This window comes from Microcebus murinus, chromosome 6 (assembly GCF_040939455.1).
Source record: "Microcebus murinus isolate Inina chromosome 6, M.murinus_Inina_mat1.0, whole genome shotgun sequence".
Classification (NCBI taxonomy): Eukaryota; Metazoa; Chordata; class Mammalia; order Primates; family Cheirogaleidae; genus Microcebus; species Microcebus murinus.
In genome coordinates, this window is record NC_134109.1 from 31,145,341 (window position 1) to 31,170,726 (window position 25,386).

The 25,386-nt window shown below is 45.3% G+C and overlaps 2 protein-coding genes across 7 annotated transcripts in view; both read left to right on the plus strand.

Annotated features, from left to right (window-relative positions):
• SLC8A3 (solute carrier family 8 member A3) overlaps positions 1–25,386 on the plus strand; it is a 149,991-nt gene that overhangs the window by 83,654 nt on the left and 40,951 nt on the right. The window lies entirely within an intron of this gene.
• LOC142871452 (uncharacterized) lies at positions 8,946–24,233 on the plus strand. The gene is made up of 2 exons (XM_076003909.1): positions 8,946–12,625; positions 12,685–24,233. Exon 2 carries the CDS (start codon positions 23,192–23,194, stop codon positions 23,855–23,857), a length of 666 nt encoding a protein of 221 aa, XP_075860024.1. The 5' UTR covers positions 8,946–12,625; positions 12,685–23,191; the 3' UTR covers positions 23,858–24,233.

Genomic DNA, 25,386 nt, shown 5'->3' on the forward strand with positions numbered 1-25,386 from the left:
TTTAACTTTTTTGCAGCTGCTAAGTGTTTGACTGTTTAAGAGACTCCAGTGGTAAATATTTATCTCTAGCCTGGCAGAAGCTGTGGTTCCCTTTGATGAGCTCACACGGTGTGGCTTTTAGGACACTGCTGACCAGGACAGCCGGCTGGCCCCAGTGGGTGCAGTCCCCAGCTGCGGGCTGAACCCCTTCCAGAAAGCACTGCTGGGCCAAGAGGCTTCCCGTGACCCCCCCACTGCCCCTGTCTACCCAAAACCTGCGTCTCCTCTCCGCGTGCCTCCCTGCCCGCTCCCTTTCTCTGGCGCAGACACATTCTTCTGCCTGGCAAAAGGAACCTTGTTTCCATGGAAGCCTCATTAAATCTGCATCTTGCTCAGTTTGGGTTTGATCGCGGCTGCCAGAAGTATTTTTAGCCCATGCAGTTGCGTAATGAGATAGAGATTGGGGAAGGGGGAGGGGACTGTATGGACAGAGAGAAGATTAAAAAAGAAAAAGTAGGAAGAGAAGGAAAACCTCAGAAGAAGAGGGTCTCACAAAAGGGGGGAAGCACGGACCACTTCTCCTCGGGTGCAGCTTCGGCTGCTGCTCCCTTGCTAGGTCTTTCCCACCGGAAGCCTGTGGACGCAGGCCATGACAACTGTCCTGGTCACATGTCAGGGGAACCTCTGATCTCCCTTTCCATGAGCTCAGTCGGCCCCAGCCAGGGTTACACTTAAGCCAGGGAGTGTGACCAATGCTGCTGCTCACAGGTTTCCCTTCCCAGGGATGCGATGGGGCAGGGAGGGTGGTGGCAGAGCGAGGGCAGGGTGATAGCAAGGGAGAGAGGGCGTACAGTGTGCCTGGTGCTGGAACCTGACGCCAAGCGTGTCCTTGGCTGCTGAGGGTCTGAGAACTTTCATATCTGCTCTTGAGCCAGACTATGCCCTCACCTGCTCCTGCACTTGAGGGAGCTCTGGACGCTGGGTGGGTTGTTTGCATTGGTGTCAGAGTGTGTGTGGGTGTGTGCACACACGCATGCACGCACGCAAGCACATGCATGTGTATTCTTGTGTAATAACCCATAAAGAGATAAAAAGCCACAGCCAGAGGTAATAGCTAAGGTTGATTGAGACTTTATCTTGCCGCACAGTGTTTTAGGCATTCTACATGTTAACTCATTTTTCCTTTCCCCAATTCTATGGACCAAACACTTAAAGCATCTCCATTCTACAGACAAGGAAACTGAGACGCAGAGGAGATGAGAAACTCACTCAAAGTCCTCCAGCTAATTAGTGGCCGAGCCAGGTTTTGTACCTGAGCAACCGGACTTGAGAATTCCCTAGAGCAGGGGTCCTCAAACTTTTTAAATAGGGGGCCAGTTCACTGTCCCTCAGACCGTTGGAGAGTGCGCACTGTGGGCCCGGGACGAGTCGGCTGCTAAGCAGGACAGGCAGCGATGGCAAAAACACCCGGAGGGCCAGATAAATGTGCTAGGCGGCCCGCATGTGGCCCTCGGGCCATAGTTTGAGGACATCTGCCTTAGAGTCCTAGATCGGTAACGTGCAGTTGGCCTGTCATACATTTTAAACAACTTTCTGTGCACAGAACCATTTATAGTAACTTTGTATTGATGGACTGAAAGTATTCTGCAGATGTGCTGCTGAGATTTCATTCATCCTCAAAGAGGTGGGGTTTTTTCTTTTTTTAAGGTTTTCCGAGGGCGGTATCTAAATTCATAAAACTCCTTACGATCAAGATTTTCATGAGTTTCCCTCTGACTCTCTTGCCTTGCCATTCTTCCCACATTTCCAGCTGGTTTGTATTGATTTCCTTGTCTCCCTTGAGCCCTGGCGCCTTCCTGACATCGCTTGCAAGACTGTTTCCTGCCTTCACACCCTCAGGCATCGGGAGCCTCTCCGGGGTCCCTGGGCCCCTTTCTCAGGACAGTGTTTGTTTTCCCGCATTTCTCTCCAGTCACTCGGCCGGTGCATGGCTGCAAGGACTTCACTTGGCTTGGCGGACTGGTTCCCTCTTTGCCTGCCAGTCTCTTTGATTATCTCTGTCCACCTGCCCCTCTTCAAGGCCTTAGTTCTCTCTGAAGTTAGCAGCTTCTATCCTCATCCCTCAAAAAACCAAAGTGAAAGAAGATGAAATCAGAACCCACCTGCAGTGCCACCTGCCACAGCCTCTCCTCTAAATACATCATCTGTCTGTTTACGACATGGAAATAAGAGGGGACGTGTATTGAGGGTCTGTCTGTTATTTTAAAATACCTTGATCATTACAATATCTCCACGGCTAAGTACCATAAATACCCCCATTTTACAGATGAGTAAACTGAGGCACAGAGAGATGGAGTGACTTGCTCAAGGTCACACAGTAAGTGGTTGGAACTGTGAGGCAGAACTGGGCCGTTGGACCCTGCCTCTTAATCGCTGCTGCATATGACTTTCCACTTGAGAACATCCAAGGAAGAGTTTGAGGTATATCAGCTGAAATCTTCTTGCACAATAAAGCAGAGACCGACTGTCCTGGAACGACATTGACCTTATCGTCCATTGTTAATGGCTTGTGTTCAGCGATGTCTTCTAAAATCCAAGGACTTGCCCAGGTGCCGCGACTACTGGACACCACTAGGAACAGACAGTGACGGAGGCTTCCTCAGTGACGCAGCCCTACTGGAGAAGGGGTATCCGTGTCTCTCTCTTCCGGTTACAAAAAGCAGAAGCCCACTAAAGCCAGCTTGTAAACATATTTTTAAAGTTGAATGCAGAACTCAAAGAAAGACAAACAGGCCTTACGAGGTGCTGAAAACAAGAACTAGGAAGTTGCCTCCTTGTCTTTCCCTGGCATCAAATGGTTTCTTATCTGTATCTCTCTGCGTCTTTGTCTCATTTCTCTCTCTCATTTCAGACTATTTTGTTGCTTCATCATGTACATGGAGAAACTTGCATTGACTCTCCCAAGTTTGCATAGCCTCATTTCAGGCAGCTGTAGTATCCTTAAAACTCCACATTGCAGGGAAAAATCTTGGGTCAGGGGCCCAACTGAAAGGCAGGGAAATGGAGGGAAGACACAGCAGCCAGGCCTATGAGCAGCAAGGAGGACAGAAAGGAAGCAGTTGTCATAGTCGGAGTGACAGTTCAAAAGATCGAGGCAGAAATAAGTCATGTCCTTTTCACAGATGGAGAAACTGAGGCACAGCATATACTTGGCTGGGATCCAGTCTCTGGCCTTTGTGTAGTGCTAGGTCCTAGACATGGTATCTGATCTTTATGAGAAGTGTGATTTCTCTACTTGATGCCACAGCCCACTCAGACCACTAGCTGGCTAGGGGGTCCTTGGACCCTCTTAGGAAGGCTCAGGTCAAGAGCACCAGGACAAAAGCAGCTGAAGTGAAGTTCTGGAAGAGCTCAGGCTCTAGGTCCTGGGACCAGCTATTTGCTACTCTGTCGCATGGTGCCCAGCTGGAGCTAACACCAAGTACACCTGGATTTGAATACCAGTCTCCAAAGCTTATACTCTTTCTACCATGTGACAAGCTGTCATAAGCCTCACAACATCTCTACAGGATAGCTGCTTTTGGACCCATATTACAGATGAGCAAATTGAGGCTCAGAGGTTATGCAGCCAGTCCAAGATCACACAGCTGAGCCAGGATGTGGACACAGCTCTGTGTCTGATTCCTGAGAGCCTGTGCTTTAGCCACTTGCACTGTTCCTACTCTCTACTTCATTTCCTTGTCTGTCAGATGGGAATGATTACACTCATCTCATATGGATATTGGAGGGCGAAAAACAGATAAAAGAAGAGAAAGTGCTTGGAGAATGTAAGTAGCCCCTGCAGATACGAACTATCTTTGTTGCTGTCACATGCCACCAGCCCCCAGGGCTGTGCTGAGCTGTACTCAGCTCAGAGCTCTGGGGGTGCCTGCTCCCCATCAACAGCAGTGGGGACAGTCTGTCTTCATTCTGAGCAAGGCTGACGAACTGAGCTCCACTCCTCCCCCAGTGCCCCATGCCACAGAAGGAGTACAGCTCATGCTGTGTTCTCTTCTTGCTGAGAGAATGGAGAACCCAGAATTTAGATCTCAGCAGGCTGGGGAGATAAGAAAATGTATTTTTTCCCCAAGATTTCTTTCTAAAATGCTTTTTTGCTGTTGATTCAAATTGTGCATGCAAGTTTCTTCCAGAAATAAAAGATCTTCGAATGATGGGAACTGTTTGTTTTATAGTTGAAGGATAGGAAAGTAAACTGACATTTATTAAGCACCTACTGTGTACCAGCAGCTACCTAGTACATTCTTCTACCAGGCATTCTTGCAATGTATTTTATCCCCACTTCACAGAGAGGGAATCTGACCCAGCAAGATTGTGTTCCATGTGCTAGTTCCCACTGGTCAGTGGCTGCAGGGCTGGGATTTGAACCCAGGTCTCCAAAGCCTCTGTCTTAAACTGCCTCCCATTGGAGAGGAGGCCAGGGTCTTGGTGTCAAAGATGCCCCTTTCCAGTCTAACAGACTAGGAAGCTGCTGGAAGCTACTTATGCAAAGGTCAGCAAGGAAGGAAGCGGAGTCAGAAACTCCCAGGCAACTTGCCCAGGCGGGGCCCCCACCATCTGGCCAGCTGTCATCATCTGGTCTTGCACAGGGCTGGCTGTGTTCTACGGAAACCTCCTGGACATGGCCCAAGCTGGGAGGAGCCTGTGAAGGAACAGTCCGTCAGGTTTCACCAAGGTTCAGCCCAACTCATTAGCCAGGTCCCAGGGGGTGTAATCCAAGGGACAGGACAGACAGGCAGGAGACTCAGAATCCAATTTCATGACCAAAGGCTGAGCTGATAGTCCTTCCAAGCTGTGGCAGAAAGGGAATTGTCCAGAAGCTTTGTTTGACAACTGAGCCAAGAGGATAGAATAGAGAAAGCGATGTCAGGTGGGAAGGCCACCTCAGTTCCTTGACGAAGGTGCATGAGACCAGCTCTTGAAGCACTGGCCCTGCCTTAGGCCAGGAGTTTATCAAAGCAGACCCATCAGCCCTGCAGTGGCCTCTGTGCTTAGAAAAGGGCCTAACATGATTCTCCGAGAAAGGATTTGACAACAACAAAGTGCTGCCTTGTATGTTTTCTCATCTCGTCCTCTCGACAGTCCTGTGAGGTATGTGAGACAGGCGTTTCTCTCTCCATTTGGCAAAAGCAGAAAGCAGGGCCCAGAGAAGTGAAGTTGCTTTCCCAGGGCCGCAGAGCTGGCCAATGGCGTCCGTCTCAGCTGTTTCATCTCCCCACATCCAGTGCTCCATGCACCACGCAAACAGAAAGCCACTGGGCAACCAAAGAGTCTGTCACTGAGTATGCATGCTGCAGTCTCCTTCATGTTGTCTTGTTGCAATATACTCTAGGAGAGCTCATTGTTTTTGTTTAGGTAAGAAATAGCCAACCCTTCTGCAGGACGGTTGACCAAATACCAACATCTGCTGATGAGCATATGCTCAGCATGTGTGTGGACCTAGTTCTTTACTATACAGCTCTAAGGTGTGACCCTCATATGTCCATCACAGTAGTAGGACACATGTTCGCTCTCACTTCAATCCCTGTTTCACATTACAACAAAAATGATTCCAGGCTTTGAGCTAACAGTGGCTAAGCTTATGAAGCATGTATTGAATGCCAAATGCTGACTCAGCTGCTGGAGACAGAGACGTGGATAAGATGGTCAATATTATTCAAGAGGGTTCTTTGGTTGCAAATGGCAGAAACCCAACTCGAATTCACTTTGGAGAAAGGGGAGTTTGTTGGCTTACATAAACAAAGTCGCAGGGACGACCACAACCAGGAATTCAGATGTCTCCAGGATTCGTTCTTTCTTCTTTCATGCCAGCTTTTTTCCCTCAGACTGGCTCCCTCCACCAGGCTGGAGACATAGCTGCAGGCAGCCATCTGGCCACATCTTCAGCTTTGACACTAGAGATGGATTGTCCCCCTTGTGTCAGAGAATGGTTAGACCATCCACTCTGTGGGAGAGACAGGATATGTAAAAAGATCGCAGGTCCCATTTGAACCACACGGTTAGAGCTGGAGGAATGAACACACCCCAGATTAGCGGAGTGGAGGAAGGAGGTTGATGCTCTAGGTGATAAACGATGCCCAGTCCCTGACCTTGAGCAGCTTGCAGTCTGGCGGGAGGTGTGGGTGTGGACAAGTAAGCCGGCAGATGCAGCACATCTGCAACACGAGAGCCCCGACGGTCCCCAGGAGGGGCGTCCATGTGGGTCTGGATTGGGGTGGGTAGAGGCAACAGGAAAACCTTGCAGGGGAGCTGAGGGCCACTCACACACTCTCCAAGAGTGACTGGGAGTCATGAGCTGTGCAGAGGCAGGAAGAGCATTCCAGATGGAAACAATCCCATTAGCAAAAATGCAGAAGCACATGAGCCCTGGAGGCCAAGAGGAAAGGTGACAAGGCCCTGATGTTAAGGATAGAAGAATGAAAGTCCTTTGAAAATACTTGTGGAGTTAGGATCTCAGAACCCAGAAAGGATTTCTTTAAAATAGAATCAAAGAACAACCTGAACAAAGCATAGGGCTGTGAAGATTGGATAGGATGCAACATGGGGAGAAATGTTGGCCTCAAAACTGTATATTGATGACATGATGACCTTTCAGAAGATTTTCCTTTGGGAAGGGAGAGAAAAATCTCAGATTGTCCCAGCAACTAATGAGCTTCCCTGTACATATGAAATCTCCATAAGTGCTGTTGTGAGGATGATGGTGAGATAGGCAAAATAGGTCACAGTGTGGTTTGTAATTCATGGTTATCAAGTTGGCACATCCTTCGGGTCACGCTTTTAAACATGACTTTGAAAAAAATCAAAGATCAGTTAAGTTTGAAGAAGGTATTGATGGAGGAAGATTATGTTGCCTCAAGTTAAAAAGAGCATAGGAGATGGTGATTCGAATGATCAAAAGCATCAAGCTGCCCATTAGGATTCAAGAGAATGGTGTGTGGCTCCAAAACCAGATCCGTGCAAAGCAATGTGCAATGAGATAAATAGTAGACATTCGAACGATTGGACCTGATATAGGATTTTCACGTGCCAGCTTCAAGAAAATGAAATGAGACCGAATAAAGGAGAGGAGGAGTCAAGGGGGTATAAGATATCAGAGAAAGTGAAGAGCTAGGGTCTGTCTGAAGGAAGGGAGGGGGGGAGGCAATGAGAGTAGCTCCTTTAACACAAGAGCCTCATCTTCCCCTCTTCTCCCTCCTGCTAAAAAATTGGTTTGTTTTAGCTGAAATGATTGTAAGGCAATTGTTTTTTTAATAAAAAAGGAGCTATTTTGTGTTGATTTCCATCATAAAATCAGAGCTTTTCTGCCATAAAATTAAATCTCATAATAGGATGAGTAGAAAACTTGAGATCCCGCAAAAGGGAAGATGGCAGCCCACCCAGAGCCACGCTGGGCTTGATTGTACACAGCCGTGCTTCTCCTGCTGGGAGGTGTAGCTACTGCCCAGTGGTTCACATTTTCTTTGCAGTTGTTTTCTTCATATCCTGAGGTTTATGAAATCCCTCACCCATCAACAATTGTTCTTTAGGCCCTGGTTCAAGGATTATCGACCTGGAGTTCATGGATCTTTAGAGGATCAATGGCTGGGTTTCTATAGAGTCTGTGAACCCCCCCAGAAGTTTACACAAAATATTGTGTGTGAGCATGTGCATTTTTCTGATAAGAGGCACCTGAATTATTGAAGCAGTTTGTAATCCCCCCCAGAAGGCTAAGAACTACTTCCTAGAGCTAAGGGGTGTTTTGCTACACCTAGAGGTTTGCAGATTCGGCCAGGGCAGCTCACACAACTGGGATGCAGTTTCACACTTCAGCGGCAGATCTGCTTCCAGCTACACAAACTCATCAGGGACATATGATGGCAGTAATTCTGTAAGAATCAGAAATTCAGCATATTTAACTTATTTAGAGTAAGAACCACAATATACAGTTTCCTCCAAAAAAAAAAAAATCAAAGTTCTTCCCTTGGCAGGAAACAGCATTATTAGATTCATGAAGTTCCCTTGTGTTTACATTTCAACCCTGAAAGATAATTGTGATTTCACTAAATCAAACTTTTATACCTCAATTAGGAAAATGCTGGCTGATTTTGACTTCCAGGGGTAAAGTGTAACCCTTGTGAAGTGTCAATGCACTGTATTTTTATCTGGTATAGTAATAGGAACTTAGCTTTTTAAATTGACAAGCGGGCAGAAGGATGTGCATGTATTTTGTGGTGTGTTTAAGCATCCACATCACTGGGGATGGAGGAAAAGAACATTCAGAACGCAGAACTTCTTATGGAAAATCAACTTAGGGTAGGCAGGAGGGAGAACAAGACAGAATATTTCTGGTAAAACATGTATGAATCAATAGCCAGCCAATGTGCTGATCAAAGGAATTATCCTTCGGGGGAAAACAGTAGAAGCCAATAGAAAAACAAGCATCACACTGCATAAAACAGCAAACAGAAGTCACAATGGCTTCACTGTATGATGAGGTAATTAACAGCTGGAGTTAACAAAATATGTAAAAAGAGAGAGAGAGAGAGAGAGAGAGAGAGAGAGAGAGAGAGAAAGCAAAAAAGAGAAATAGTAGTTAAAGGGGAAAAAAATCCCCAGCAGATCTTTAAAACCAGAAACAATGAAAACAATTATTCAGAAAATTAAGAAAAAAATCTCATTTAGACCTTCATTATCTGGATGACTGGTAAAACATCCTACCTATATAGAAGGCTTGGTCCTCTGCTCCTTTCTCTTTACATGAGTGGAAATGTAGGAATCAATAGCTAGCCAATGTGTTGATCAAGGAAATATCTTTTGGAAAAAACGGTATAAGCCAATTGAAAAAAAGCAAAATGCTGTAAAATGCTGCGTAAAAAACAGCAAACAGAATTACAATGGCTTGATTGATTGATAAAGCCACACAGTCTATATTGAAGACGTCGTCTATGCAGGTGGACTCAACCGTATATATTTATTTATGTATACATCCCAAACACGTGTCTCCCAGGTTCATTGCCACATATCTAGTCATCCTCCAAGTCAGCATGCCCAAACTGAAAGGGTCAATTTTAAAACCAGCTTCTTCTCCTCTTCTGGAAGTCCCTTTTTCAGTCCATTGCTTCACAATCCCCACCTCATTTGCCCAGTGTAAAACCTTAAATTTATCTTTTGCTTTGTCCTACTTCCCATTTTTACATTCAAAATGTTTCTCTCTTGCATCTCTTTTAATTCATTCATTTCATAAGCATTTATGAGCTCGTGTTATGTTTTGGAAATGATTCTTGTTGCCAGAGGTGGTCTTGTAAACAAGCACTCTCCGCTGAGTGCGTTAAGTGTCATCGCGGAGCCAAGCACAGGACGCTGGGGGAGGATGTGAGGGGCTCCCTACGCCAGTCTAGGGAGGTTGGGAGAAGCGTCTCAGGGAAGGTGGTGTCAGAGCTGGAGGATGTGTGGGAACTGGGCAAGAAAGACAGCGGCGAACGGCAGTCTGGAAAAAGGCCTTTCACAGCATGCTAAGAAGTCTGGAAGACAGCAAAGAACCATTGAGAAGTTTGGAGGGAAGGAAGAGCAGCATGAGACCTGCAGCTTGAGCCCTTCCAAGAACACTTTAATACTTACTGAGTGAGCACTGCACACTCACTGTAGCACCTGTTCTATAACTATTAAATACTACCTATTATGCACATACATTGCAGTCTCTTGGTGGACAGAGAACCCAGACGACTCCAGCTATGTTGGGAGAAGAAGATTAAGTGGGCATGAATCCAGTCTGGGAGATGAGTTAGGGGACTGTTAACCAGAATCCAGGCCCGAGGTGGCAGTGGCCAAGAAATGAGAGTTTTAGCAGGGAACGAAAAGTAGCAAATGAATTCACAAGATACAAGTAGGTAAAAACAACAGGAGCCGGTGCCTGATTGGGAGTAGGAGTGATCCGGACAGGGAGTCAGCATGCCGGAATGAATGGACAGCGGTGCCATCCACGAACATGGGATTAGAGGAGGAGAACAGCGTTGATCCAGAAGATAAGAAGTTCAGCTATGGGATGTCTGACTTTGATAGCAAGGGTGTAGACTGGAGAGTGGATAGTTGAAGTGGAGGTGAAGGTCCTTAAAAGTAAAAAGGTCAGGGGATTGAGGGACAAGAATTTTTAATTAGTCATCTTGGGGCACTAACACCCCCAGGATGCTGGCCGGAAGACTATGAGCCTATAAGCCAGGTACCAAAGGCTTCAATGTTGAGTCAAGTGACTCAGACGTCAGAAGACAGTGGCAGGAAGCAGCAGGAGAGGTTTATAGCCTGATGGGGAAGGAGCCATTACCTGAGGGGAGCAGGGAGGGTAGAATTATCACAGCTGACACTGCTCTGCAGGCTTTGCTTCTACAGCAACCCTTAGGAAGGAAACAGCAGTGTGCACAGGAGATGGGTGGGCACTGGCTTCCCTAGAAAACCTACCTAGATTAATTCTATTTCTAAGTAACTCTTATTTAGATAAGAGGCTTCGTTATTTCTCAGAATATCACCAACCAGATTTGTATCTCATTACTTGCTCCCACAACCCTTCTGCTCTGGCCACATGTGCCTGCCCATTGTCTGCTGAATGCGGTAATACTTCCCTGTTTCAATGCCTCACTGTTCATAACCTTCTCTCAACCTGCTCAGCTCAGCTCCCTGAACCTTCGTGTTCTTAATGACCTGCTCCATCCCAGCCCTTCCAAGAACACTTTAATACTTACTGAGTGAGCACTGCACACTCACTGTAGCACATGTTCTATAACTATTAAATACTACCTATTATGCACATATATTGCAGTCTCTTGGTGGACAGAGAACCCAATTTATACTTTGTCAATTTCCAGCACATTTCCTTGTAGATACAGATGCGCCATGAATATTTGGCAGACTGGATAGTTAATTTCCTGTTTGACATGGGCTGAAAATTTCTGGTTCATGTATGTCTTTTATAAAGTAGAAATGACAGATGGTACATGGAGCTCAAATTCCATGAAGCAAAAGCATATGAGAGATGGAACTGAATTTTTTTTCTTTATAGTTCACTTGTAGCAATTGTTTTGAATTTCTTTGATTTTGCCTAAGAGCTAAAATTGTGAATGGCAGCTCAAGTGATTTTTCTGTACATCTAGAAAATGGATTTGAGTATTTGATAGATTGTAACTGATTAAGACAGGAAAAAGGGGAGAGTATAGCTTTCAAGTTTTTTTTTTAATAGCAGAGCATTAAAAAAAAGGGAAGATACATGAGATCAAATGGCAAGTTTCTAAACCTGTTGGACATAAGTCCCTGTGGCCCTTGATAAGCAGTGTTTATCTGACTGCTGGGCCATCCATAGCTAGATAGTGTACATCAGCGGCCAGTGTTCCAGGAAGTTGGAAGAGATGAATGGAAGTCGCACAGCAGCCCAAGAGCTTCCTCAGGAAGGCCCCACTCCTTCAGAACACCATCTGCCTGTCTGCTCTTCTTTATTCTGCACATTAAACTGTCTTTCTTTTCTCATTTTTATTTTGGTTATCCTAATAATACTCTAGCCTGGACTTTGCCCAGGACATCAGGAGATACGAATGATCTTGAATTATTTCTCCCTTTGGGAAATTGTAGCAATTTTAAAAATGTCTTAGATGGCTGGAGATTCTTGAGAATTTCTTTTTTCTTGAGTAATCATCAAAGATAGTGGGGCCTGTGCTTTGGATAGTTGTACCTATGGAAAGTGACATTAACAGCAGCCCCCGGGGCTCCAGTGGGTCAGGATCTTTGGGATTACAAGGGGCTGCTCTATGTATGCCTTCCTCCCCTTCCCTCCAGCACTCCCAACTAAGCACTGGCCGCTGGTCATAGGGTTTATGGAATCCGATTCATTTTGGTTTATGGAATCTGATTAATTTCAGCAGGAGGTGGGTACAAGCACTTTCCCAGAGCAGAGGGTGTGGCATGTCCGGTCTCAGCTAAGGAAACTAGAAATACTTATTCTACTGTTCCTAAGATTCCAGCAAAAATAACCCATTATACAGGAAGGGGAAACACAGGTCAAGGGAAAGCTTTGGGCTTAGAATCAGACTAAGCTGGGCTGGAATCCTGGTTTCATCTCACATCTCTGTGCAACTTTGGACATTGTATCGAATCTCTCCGATTCTCAGTTCCCTCCTCTGTAAAATGCAGGCAATGCTAGTACCCGCCTCATGGAGTTGTAAAGAGAGTTAAAGGAGTGGCATTGAAAGCACTTAGCACAGTGTCTGGCACATAAGGAACACTCAAGCAACGCTGATTGTAAAGAAGCCAGAGAGACCTGGAGGTGATGAGAGAGGCCTCACCTCTTTCCATTTCATTGAAAAGCAATTTTTACTATCTCATTTGAAAGGCCATATAGTATAGTGGTTAAGGACATGGACCATGCAGCCAGACCTCAGTTAAATTCTGTCTTTGCCATTTATTAGCTGTGTGACCTTACACAAGTGGCTTAACCTCCCTGTGCCTCAGTATTATCATTTGTAGAAGAGGAGTAATAATAGTTTCTACCTGTTGGGTTGTGGAGATTGGATGAATTAATACACGTAAAGCACTTATAACAGTGCCTGCAACATATTAAATGCTATGTAAGGTACAACAGACATTTCTGGTAAAAAAAAAAAAAAAAAAAAAAAATAAATGCTATGTAAGGGCTAGCTGTTATTTTATTAAATAATGTGCAGCATAGGACATAGAGAAACTTCAGAATCTTTGAGGTCCTTCCCAGCTTCATAAACCAAACAGTTTGCAGTATAAATATTGGCCTTACATGTCCACTTTCCCCATTAGACTATGAATTCTTGAAGAGCAGGGAAACTGTTCTACTCATCTGCATTGCATAACATCTTATTACTAAGCCTGCCATTCACTAGGTGCCAGACAGTACTGGGCATATTGTACCGATTCAGTTTATGTGGCTCAATGCAGATGGGGAGGTGGGTCAGGTTAAAGATAAGAGAAGGGCCTTGGGGGCATCAGATTAATTAGTCACCAACATGAACTACAAACATTGCTATCCAGGAGAAAGCAGGTCAATGTTTCACCTTCCTATCAGCACCAATAGAGTCCAAGGAGAATGTGTGGAAGTAAATTATAATCTGCTTGTATGTGTTTATTATTAATAAATAATAATAATTAGTAGTAGCACTATTACTATATGGTCTTTTGCATAGGTTGGTGTGTTTTGTTTTAGTGTGCATGGAAAATGAGGTGCCAACCTACTCCCCTTCCCAAGACTAGAGTTCAGGAGAAATTTCCACAGACAGGGATCTGTAGGCTGTGAATTTGGCCATGAAGTGTTCTAGGTTACTGTTTCTAAATATTTGTCCATGTTACACCAAGCTCTTTGAGGTAAAGAACAATGTCTTCCTTATTTTTTAAACTCCTTTAGCCCCTAATGCCAATCACATGCTTTTCCCATGGAAATTCAGCAGCCATTTGTTAAATGGAATGGAATTTCTCCCATCCGAGTACTAACCAGGCCCGACCCTGCTTAGCTTCCAAGATCAGAAGGGAGCCGCATTCAGGATGGTATGGCCATAGATGGAATGGAACTTCTCAAGTCCAAGAAGGCATTCACCTTTTCCCATCCTGCCCTTACCACAGTTTGTCTAGCCATATCTTACCTTCCATGATCCACCTTATAAACAGCATGTAAACATTCCCTACACATCTTCTTCCATCATTGTTCTTGACACCTCTGCCTCTCTGTCTCCCATGTCAAAAATTGCAAATGTCATTTGGGAAACAGAATTCTAGGAATCTAGAGACCTAGAGCTCTTCAGACCCTGCAATCGAGTTTTCTGAGCGGAGATAGGTCCCTGATCTCTCTCCCCGACTCCATTTCTCCTCTTCTAATATTTCCGAATCCCTATGAGGCATGTAGGAATTTGAGAAAATATTCCATTTTCCCCTCTCTTGCTGCCATGCTCCTGGGCACACATTCCCTCTAGAGATTGAACATCAGAGGAGAGATGGAAAAGTACTTTGAAAGTGTGTGCGTGTGAGGAAAATGCTAAGTATTCTTCTGATCGCTTCAATGACAAGTTAGCTTCTTTAGAAACTTGACTAGCAGAGTGTGAGGAAAAAAATGAAAAGACAGAAATGTGTTCAGCTTGGCTGAATAATGACCAGCAGAGTGAAAAGATAAGATAACCACCCACTCACAGAGTTTCTCTCCTCCAGCCCGAGATGTTTAACAAGAAGCATTGAAACTACTCTTAATAGCCGCTTCTAGGAAACAGAATAGAAAAGTTTGTGCAATAAAGATGTCTAAGCAGAGGAGGTACCACCTCCGTCTTGGAAAGTAACCAAATGCTGTGATCTTATTCAGGGTCTTAGTTAAAACAGATTCAGTGATTAATGGCAGTAGTGGTATCAACGATCACAACAGCAATGAGTACACATTCAGTAATTTTTGCTAAGAAATTTGCAGGAGGGTATCTCACTTAATTCTCACATCATCCTTTTACAGATGAGAAAATAGAGGCTTAAAAAAGTGATTTTCTCCATGTTATTCAGCTGTAAGTGGGAGAGTCATGACTCAAACATGGGTCAGTCTGACTACAAGATCTCTGCTCTTAACTTCTCTCCCATATTGTAATATATCTGGACCACTGAAATGGACCACCTTCATACATTGATTTTGTTACCTCCAGAATGCCTAGCTAAGGCTCATGGGCAAGCAAGAAGGGTAAATTGTGACCCTGAAAAATTGGTACAAATGGGGAAGAAATGAATGTATTCAAGAGCATTTCCACCAGTGTTGAAATTACTCAGAATGCTGGTGAATTGGGGCTGCCCATTCTCACCTCCCTCTGTGCCCACAACTCCTTGGCCTCCTTCAATTTCTTTTCCCTTTGGTTCTATTTACTGAGCCCGTATGGAATGCTCCATGGCCTAAGTTAACCCCACCCTGCCGAGCACTGGAGAAACAGAGAGGTGCCTGACATGGTCCTGCCCCGATGGGGTTCACAGGACAGTGAGGATGAATAAAGACAGAGCTGTGGGTGCTGGGTGCCTGATGGTAGCTACAGAATGGAAATGAGACCAGATTTGGAGGAGGGAAAGGGCCTGAGCCACCAGGGAAGGTTTCTGGAGGAGATGGGGTCTCAGCTCTGCCTTGGAGGCAGGACTTACATAATAAATATACTGTGGTCCTTTGTTGTTATGGATGTTTTCATAGAATTTTGTAAAAAAAAAAAAAAAAAAAAGAGGAAAAGATGCAATCTACTGAAAGAGCAGGAAGCAGCAAAGGAGAAAACTGGGAAACTAACCCTCTTGGAGACATTCCTTCACCCACCTTGTGCTGGATTACCCAAAAGCATCAGCTAAAGTAGAGTCATCACCTCAAAAAAATTTTGAAATAATTTGATGTATTTTTTAAAAATCTCATCCTGGGAATGTAATCGGACTATTTATGCTTATTCTGTATATCAGTTTTGGGTAAGAGTATGCATGGGCCCTGGAATCAGACCACTGGGCTCAAATCCTGGTTGTATCACTTCCTAGCTGCATGACTCTGGGAAAAATTACTTAATTTCTAATAGCCCCAGTTTTCTCATCTGCAAAATACAAATGCTAATAGTACCTCATAGGATTCTGGGAAGGGTTAAATGAATTTTTGTGTCAAGCGCAGTGTGTGGTCCATAAGAAGCTATTATTATAAAGAAGGGAGCATCCCAAGATCTTTAGAATTTAGAGGAGCTAAAAGCTCAACCCTGACTTCCACCTTTAACAGCAAATTCAGAACCCCCTTCCTTTGTTATAAGGTTCTTTCAACCGTTTGATGCATGAGAAATCAAGCATTTATTTCCCTGCATAATTTTCTAGACTTCATGCTTGGCCAATAAATATATATTTAGTCCCAATCTCACATGCTTCTTTGGGACTTTTCATGTGATAAACTCCCTTCTATGCTCTTGTGTGTGGTGTCCTTCCTCCCTGCCCTCCACTGAGAGCCTCCTTGCACAGTCATCTGCTCCATTAGGCACAACGATGACCCCACCAAGGTCAGACAATGGCTGGGGCCACATCTGGACCGTGATGACCCTCCCCTCGTAGACTAGAGCCCAGGGCTCAGCCACTGATGGAGTCCCAGAGGGCAGTTGGAAAACCTCACAAAACAATCCCGCCTGACTATTTGGGGATGTCGGACCTCTGACTGCTAAAAATGAGCTTGAGGAATTAGATAGGAAAAGAGAGACAGGCCATACAATTATGTTCCATCTCCCAATTTTCTGAGCCAAGAGTTGCTAGTTCCAGTTAGATCAGTATTGATCAGAGCCTCCTGGGTGCTTGTTCAAATGCAAACAACCCCATATCTACTGCATCAGAATCTGGGACCAGGACCAGGAATTGGCATGTTTATGGTTACCCCAGGTGTTTGTAATATGTGAGCTTGGACGACCACACGTGGAGAATAGCTGTCTAGAACTCTCCCTTCCTGCAGGTGAAGTGGGAGGAGGGTCGTCCAAGAAAGACCTATCACTTCAATTCCAGCAGCTCTGCTTCTATCTGCCTTGTTTGGTTGCATTTCACTGTAGACTTTCTTCTTCTCATAAATTTTCTTCAAGTTTAAAAAATTGTTTTTAGTAGTCTTTGGAATATTGGAAAGAACATTAGATTTGGAGTCCAGGTGGCCTGAGTTCAATTCCCTGCCCTGCTATTTATCAGCTGTGTGACATTGGGCAAGTTTCCAACCTATCTGTGTCGCCTCCTCATGTCAAGATAATCCTACTTCATCAGGCCATTTTGAAGACCCAATGAAATGATGTGTGAGTAACAGTTTTAGGAACACTAGATCATTCTCCAATGCAAGTTTTTATCCTCAGCTTGGAGCCTGCTATGCCCACATTCTAGTCTAGCAAGGATATGGAGTTTTGCACACAAATAAAGGCACCTTCTCCCCCTTTTTTGCCTTTGTATGACTTTGGTTGCCCTGTGGACTGAATCCATGACAAGCCTGGGCCATGGCATGGAGATAGGACTTGCTTCCGGGAAGGAGTCTGGTCTGAACATCTTCTGAACTCCAACATAACTGATGTCATTCCTCCACCCTGCCCCGCTGGCTGCTGTCTCCTGACCCAATTGCCAGAGAAGCCACTCGAGGAAGGGTCCAGGAGTTAGGGCTGTGTCTGGGCCAGTGGAGTGAGCAGTTTTCAGCAATCAGTCCTCTTTGTTGCCCCTTTTCTTGAGAGCCTTTCCTAGGCAGCACCTCCTCCTATCTCCTTGCAGCATCTCCTGATGGAACTCACAGGTGAGTTTCCTTGGAGACCAGCAGCTTACTGGGAACAGTCCACGGTCAGAGCCACCGGTCTTCATGGCTGAGCTCTATCCTTCCTTTCAAGCTGTCCTCCCTCTCCCCTCTCCACCATTGCCATAGCAACACAGTGGTGTAAAAAAATAAAAGAGTTGAGGCATCTAAATATAGTCTGAGTCTCAACACTTCCAGCATGGAGCCTAAAACCTAGGGCGTGACAGCTAGAAGCATCCAAAAGATAACTGGCAGCCGGGAGGGAGGAGGGGTCTGAGGAAGGGGTCAAGGATAGAAGGGAAGGGAAGGAAACAGTTGTCTACTGCAACTGCCGCCTGTGCTTTCTCATGTAACCCACACCACCACCTGAGGTGGATGTGTTACCATCCCCGTGTTACCGTGGAAGAAACAGAAGCTCAAAAAGGTTAGGAATTTGGCCAAGGATGCAAAGCTACAAGCAATAGAACTAAGATGTCAACTCAAGTTTCTGTGATCTCAGAGTTGATGTGTTTTTCCTCCATACCTCATGGACAAGTGCAGGTGAAAGATTTTGCTGGAAGCACTGGCCTCTTTGAGCAGGTCATATAAACAATCTGAGTCCAGAGCTCAACTAAGTTATTGGATGACTTAGGCCAAATACATGGATTCTAGCCAAGCAGCCCCTGGAGAGCTGGGGAAAATGAGGGGGAGGGTTGGTGAGGCTGCATTTCCCAGAGGCAGGAAGAGATGGTGTCCGGGTGGAGGCCATTATGATGTCCTGAAATGGAACTTACACCAGTGGGAAAAGGGCATGATCAGAAGCCCTAAATCAGAAAATACTCACTGTGATTCATACCATCACTTGTTCCCTCACTTGTTCAACAACATATTTATTAAGCACCTGACACATGCTCAACTCTTGAGATATGGTGACAATGGAGATGAAAACAGCCCCTGACCCTGTAAAGCTCAGGCTAGTGGTGAGGACAGATGAGAAGACAATTACACAATTGGCAGATTCTTTACACTGTAACATGCACTCTGAGTACATAACAGTGATGATTCCAGTGGAAGAGAAACACAGAAGCTCTTACAAATAAAAGAAATCCACCGGGCGATGTTAAAGGTGATGTGCGTTGTGGAGAGGTGAAGAGAGAGACTGAACTAGCCTCAGCCATGGGCTTGTATGATCAGCATGCCCTGCAGATCCACCCCCGACCCTGTGTCTTCGTAAGAAACATGAAGTCCCTCTGATAGGCGTACAACTGAGGCTTCAAAAACCCAGCAAACTAGACCCAAATGCAATCTGACAGTAAGGCAATTTATGACATCTTCTTCCTACAGCTCTTGGTATCACTGACATAAAACTGAATGTGTGTGCTGAGGGTGCCCGTGTCGCAGTGGTATTTAGACAAGGTAGGTGATCAAGCTACGGTATCGGCTACTTACGTGCCTATGAATTATGCAGCTGCGGGCGGGGAAGGAGTAGGCTTTAAAGTTGTGAATTTCTGCGGATCCAAAGCTTTCCAAACTACCTGCAAGGCAGCAAATATGGGGGGTGTTGTATGAATAAGTTAGAATTAGATAATATAATGTGTGTGGAGCCCTTTAGTTCTTCAGAGAAAATGCTGTCTAAATACATCGTGCTCGCATCAAAGATAATGATACATTACCCTATTTTTAGTGCTCTACTACCTACCTGCCAGCTATTTCCCAGGGATGTGGTAAAGATGAATGGGCAAGATCTGGAGAAAGCGCTTTAAAATCCTTGATTAAAGGCCCTCCAGGCAGATGTAGAATTTTAAATGTATTATATTACTGTCACGGTCCCTGTGTTTTCTCTTATCACCCTGGAGTGTCACCGCCTTTGTTTCAGGTGAACGGCTCTGCCTGGCTGTTTCATGTCCCAAATGTCATCAGAAAGGCAGTGGCCCCCAGATGTGTAGTATAAACAAACGTGTTTTGAACTGCGGGATCCAGAGCCTTTCTGGGCTGGCTCCTGTCAGCTGGTCCTCACCTCTCTATAAACCTGGCTTCCCAAGCTCATTTTTTCCCCTTCAACAGGAGTATGTAAATGTCCTGCTTGAAATGTGTATGGACTGCAAGGCTTCCTTATGCCCCTGGGCAGAGTTGAGAGGTGGAGCGGGAGGAAGGGCAGACGTGTGTTAGGAGAGGGAAGCAGACTCTCCTCCACCACTGCTCCCCACCCCCACCCCCTGCCGGAAGCGGAAGTGTAAGGGAGGAGAGCCCAGGAGAAGTCACTGCAACCGGGGCAGGGTGGAAAGGCGACTTGAGAAATCGGCGCTGGCACCACAAAAATCAGATTCTGGCATCTCTGGGAAAAGAAAAGAGTGTGAGTGAGGGGCTTATCGGTCAACAAGAGCAGCCAGGATCTGGCTAGAGGGAAGAAATTCAGTTGCTGCCTCTATGCGCTGCACCATCCATGGAGAGCTTCTCTTTCCCCAACTCTGAGACGCCCTCAATAGTAGAAGGTGATACCATTGATTCTTCCACACATTCCCCTAAAACAGGACCCTTGAAGGCCCATCTGTCTCTGACCAATGGGATTACAGTAAGCAAACGAACCGCCCTGTAATGGAGCCAGGGCTCCCGTCTAGGAGGGAGCAGAGAGTGTGGGACGTGGGGGAAGGTTACCCCTGGAAAAGCATCCAGCTACCACTGGGCAGCAGCAGGTACAGGGGAACGATGACCCCTATTTCCACTATGAAAACGAGGAAAGGTGTTGAAGAAACTCAGCCCCTCTCAAGGCATACCATTTTCTCTGTCATTCTTCCTCAGACCAGACCATAGAGCTCCAAAAATACCCTGCCTGATCCCAAACCAGCACTTATCAAACTTCTAATTATTTCACCCTCTTCTGACCCTATCCAGGAAATTAGGGGGAAAATCGTTTTATTGGTTGCTCCAGCCAGTCATCAAATTAAATATTTATGACTGTTTATTCTATGCCAGTTAGTATACTATGGGTTTTACTTGCATTATTTCATTTCATCTTCTTAAGAACCCTATGAGGTAGGTTTTATTACTGCACCCAGCTTCAGTTAAGGAAACTGAGGCTCACAGAAATTAAGTATTTTGTCATAAGCCCTAAAACATATAAGTATTGCATCCAGGTATCTCTGATTCTGAGGCCAATGTTCTTAACCACAATTGATCAAATGGATAATTATTTTCATGGCATCAGTCACAGGAAGGAACAACAGAGAATGTGCTTAACTAAAGTCATCACCGAATAATTGAAGTGACAGCAGTGCCAAGGTGACTCTTCTCGTGCACGTTTTTAAGGCCAGGAAAAGGAGTTTAGACTTGTTTGGGAAGGGAAAAGAGAGTTATTAAAGTGATCTTTACATAAGAGTAGCCTAATATAATAATAGTTCTCTGAAGGGAGTAGTATGTGCAAGAATGGAGTCAGGGAGACCAGCCAAGAGTATGCCTCAGTATCCCATTCAATAATCATATGTTGGCTGGGCACTGTGGCTCACGCCTATAATCCTAGCACTCTGGGAGGCTGAGGCGGGCAGATCGCTCGAGGTCAGGAGTTTGAAACCAGCCTGAGCAAGAGGGAGACCCTGTCTCTACTATAAATAGAAAGAAATTAATTGGCCAACTATATATATTTTCTATATATATAGAAAAACTTAGCAGGGCATGGTGGCACATGCCTGTAGTCCCAGCTACTTGGGAGGCTGAAGCAGCAGGATTGCTTGAGCCCAGGAGTTTGAGGTTGCTGTGAGCTAGGCTGACGCCACAGCACTCACCCTAGCTCAGGCAACAAAGCGAGACTCTGTCTCAAAATAATAATAATAATAATAATCACATGCTGAGTGTCAGTGGGCTCTGCATTCAGACAGGCCTAGGTGCAAATTCTGGCTCCACCACCCACTGGTATCCATGAATCATTCAATCATTTGACAAACATGTCTATGTGCCAGATAAAAGACAGATCAGACAGATAAGGTTCCTGCTCTCATAGAGCTTTTCTTCCGGTGGAGGAAACAGAACATACATATAAACAAGATAAAGATGAAACAAGATGTTTTAATGGAGAGGAGCTGGAGGGCTGATCAGATCAGGTAGACAGGGCAGTGGCATGTAAGTTGAGATATTTAAAAAGAACCTGGTCATGAGGATATCTGGAGAATGAAAGTTCCAGGCAGAGAAAACAGGTAGTGCAAAGGCCCTGAGGCAGGAATGAGGTGGATACATTTGAGAAAGCAGAAAGAAGGCAAGTATGGCTAGGGCGGGATGGGTGGAAGAAAAGTGGTGGAGGGTGAGTTGAGGGGCAGCAAGGTGGAGCTTTGCAGGCTTGATTCACATTTCTCAGGGTGATTCTGGAGCCAGCAGCAGCAGCACCTGGGAACTTGTGAGGAATGCAAATTCTCAGGCCCCACCTAGATCTGCTGAATCAGCACTCTGTGTTTTATCAAGCCTTCCAGATGTTTCTGAGCATGCTAAAGTTTCAGAATTCTTCAGTTAGATTATGCAGTTTCAATTTTATTTGAGGTGCAATGGGGACCTATGGAAGGATTAAGTAGAGAAGCAGCATGTTATGATTTTCTTCAAAAAGAATTTTTTTTTAAGTACTGTGGCTGCTGAGAGGAGAAAGGACTGTAACAGGATGAGAGAAATGGAGGCAGGGCGACAAGCTAGGCGGCTATCGCAGGAGTGCTGGTGAGCAGTGACAGTGGTGACAGTGATTTGAATAGAGCAACGTGGCAGCAAGAACAGGGTCCTCCCAGTTGATGGGACGAGGCTGACAAATGGAGAGTGTGCGGCTCACACAAGCCTGGCTAGGGCAGGGAGGCAGAGCTGGGCCACCATCTCTCCGGAGTGCAGTTCAAAGACCATATTCTCAACAAAGATGCTCCACCCCCCTCCCACACCCTCCCTGTTGTCTAAAATTAGAGAGCTTTGTGTGGAGATCTTGCCTATGGCAAACTTGGGCGGGCTCAGGGCAACTATGCTTTTATGGAGGGCGGATACTTCCTCTGGGGAGGAAGAGGAAGAGGAGGGACAAATGAGGAGTGGCACAGTGAAAAACAGGTAAGACTGAAAGGTTGAGAATGTTTTCTGGCTTCCTGAAAGGCTTAGGGATTAGCTCTGCAGGGTGAACTAGGAGCCCTAGTTACATTAAATAAACACACACACACAGAGTTGAATGAGACCTGTAGTTCCTAAAAACAAGAGTTGTGGATTTTTGCTCATATCATTACCCATGAAAATCCCTAAAGAGAAATAGAACCTCTGGTCTTCCTTATATAGGTTCAGGGAGGACAAAGGGCTTAGAGGGGGCTGCAGCAAGAAAGTAACAGCAGCAGAACTCACACTCAGGCCTTTCCACAGTGTAACATTCTTTCTATGATACCACAAGACATCAAATGACACTAGAGATATTGAACTTGAGTTGGAAGAGGCGAGTCCAGTCTCAAAATGGAGGTAAAACCGCCGTCCAGTCGCCCCCAGCCCGACTCCGGCCGTCGCCGCCGCCGCCGCCGGGGGGAGGAGGGCCATGATCCAAAGGAACCAGAGCAGTTGAGAAAACTGTTGATTGGTGGTCTGAGCTTTGAAACTACAGATGATAGCTTAAGAGAACATTTTGAGAAATGGGGCACACTCACAGAGTGTGTGGTAATGAGAGACCCCCAAACAAAATGTTCTGGGGGCTTTGGTTTTGTGACTTACGCTTGTGTTGAAGAAGTGGGTGCAGCAATGTGTGCTCGACCACACAAGGTTGATGGGCGTGTTGTGTAACCAAAGAGAGCTGTTTCTAGAGAGGATTCTGTAAAGCCTGGAGCCCATCTAACAGGGAAGAAAATTTTTGTTGGTGGTATTAAAGAAGATACAGAAGATTATAATTTGAGAGACTACTTTGAAAAGTATGGAAAGATTGAAACCATAGAAGTTATGGAAGACAGGCAGAGTGGAAAAAAGAGAGGATTTGCTTTTGTGACTTTCCATGATCATGATACTGTTGATAAAATTGTTGTTCAGAAATACCACACTATTGATGGGCATAATTGTGAAGTGAAAAAGGCCCTTTCTAAACAAGAGATGCAGTCTGCTGGATCACAAAGAGGTCGGGGACGTGGATCTGGCAACTTTATGGGTCGTGGAGGAAACTTTGGAGGTGGTGGAGGTAATTTTGGCCGTGGTGGAAACTTTGGTGGAAGAGGAGGCTGTGGTGGTGGAGGTGGTGGCAGCAGAGGTAGTTATGGAGGAGGTGACGGTGGATACAATGGATTTGGAGGTGATGGTGGCAACTATGGCGGTGGTCCTGGTTATAGTAGTAGAGGGGGCTATGGTGGTAGACCAGGATATGGAAACCAAGGTGGTGGATATGGCGGTGGTGGAGGAGGATATGATGATTACAATGAAGGAGGAAATTTTGGAGGTGGTAACTATGGTGGTGGTGGGAACTATAATGATTTTGGAAATTATAGTGGACAACAGCCATCAAATTATGGACCCATGAAAAGGGGCAGTTTTGGTGGAAGAAGCTCGGGCAGTCCCTATGGTGGTGGTTATGGATCTGATGGTGGAAGTGGTGGATATGGTAGCAGAAGATTCTAAAAACAGCAGAAAAGGGCTACATTTCTTAGCAGGAGAGAGCGAGGAGTTGTCAGGAAAGCTGCAGGTTACTTTGAGACAGTCGTCCCAAATGCATTAGAGGAACTATAAAAATCTGCCACAGAAGGAATGATGATCCATACTCAGAAAAGTTACTGCAGCTTAAACAGGAAACCCTTCTTGTTCAGGATTGTCATAGCCACAGTTTGCAAAAAGTGCAGCTATTGATTAATGCAATGTAGTGTCAATTAGATGTACATTCCTGAGGTCTTTTATCTGCTGTAGCTTTGTCTTTTTCTTTTTCTTTTCATTACATCAGGTATATTGCCCTGTAAATTGTGGTAGTGGTACCAGGAATAAAAAATTAAGGAATTTTTAACTTTTCAAAAAAAAAAAAATGACACTAGAGAGATCTAACTAGGGTTAGGAATAGGGTGAGGTGAGTGAGGTGAGTCATGCAAGTGCAGGATAGGAACACGGCTTTATTTACAATTTTGATAGTTTGTTCATCATGGATTTTGGTTTTTTTGCATTAATTCTGGCTTTTAAAAATCACTGGCTGGACACTGTGGCTCCCAGCCCTATAATGCCAGAGCTTTGGGAGGCTGAGGTGGGAGGATCATTGAGGCCAGGAGTTCAAGATCAGCCTGGGCAACATGGTAAGACACAGTCTCAACAAAAAAAAAAAAAAAAAAAAAAATTAAAAAAATATTAGCTGGGAGTGGTAGCACATGCCTGTAGCCCCAGCTACTCAGGAGGCTGAGCCTGGAGGATTACTTGAGCCTTGGAGTTCAAGGTTACAGGAAGCTATGATCACACCACTGCACTGTAACCTGGGCAACAGAGCAAGACTCTGTCTCAAAGAAAAAAAATCATTGCATTAAAATATTATTTATCTATATCAGCCTTTTGCATTGACTGCGGAGAACTTCAGACTTTTAAATGTGAAGGAAATAGGATTTCTGCACCTCCTCCCTTTGTGAAAATCTCAGCTTCTGCTTTTAGACTTTATTCCCCAAGATATTGGCCTACTATGTTCCTCTTAAGATCACCAGGTTGTGTGAAACTAGCAGAAGGCTGGATTCTCACATGATAGCAAAAGATATGCCACTCCTACAACTGAGCTGGGACTAGGACTCAGGCCCTCTGGCTCCTACCCTTTGATAGCCTGGGCCCCGTTTTGTCTCTAGATGGTGCAAAATAAGAATTTGCCATTTGACTAGGAGAAGAAGGGAAGAACCCTGAACTGGAAAACAGGTCATCTAGAAGGTAGAAATTTCTGACTACCCCTTTGGGACCTACAGTTCGATACATCCAAAATGATAACAGAGGCTGACATGCAACCTGAGTGCTGCTTTGTCCTCCAGGGCCACTGCACTGCACAGGGCCGGGGAGCGGCATTCTCACGGACTTTCGGGTGCCTGAAGCTCAGCGCAGATGTGCAGTGCCGTAGCTCTGCCTTAGTTTAGTCCCTGATTGGTTCAGCCAAGAAAATGTCTATAAAATCAGCTAATCTTCCATGTCGTTAAGTC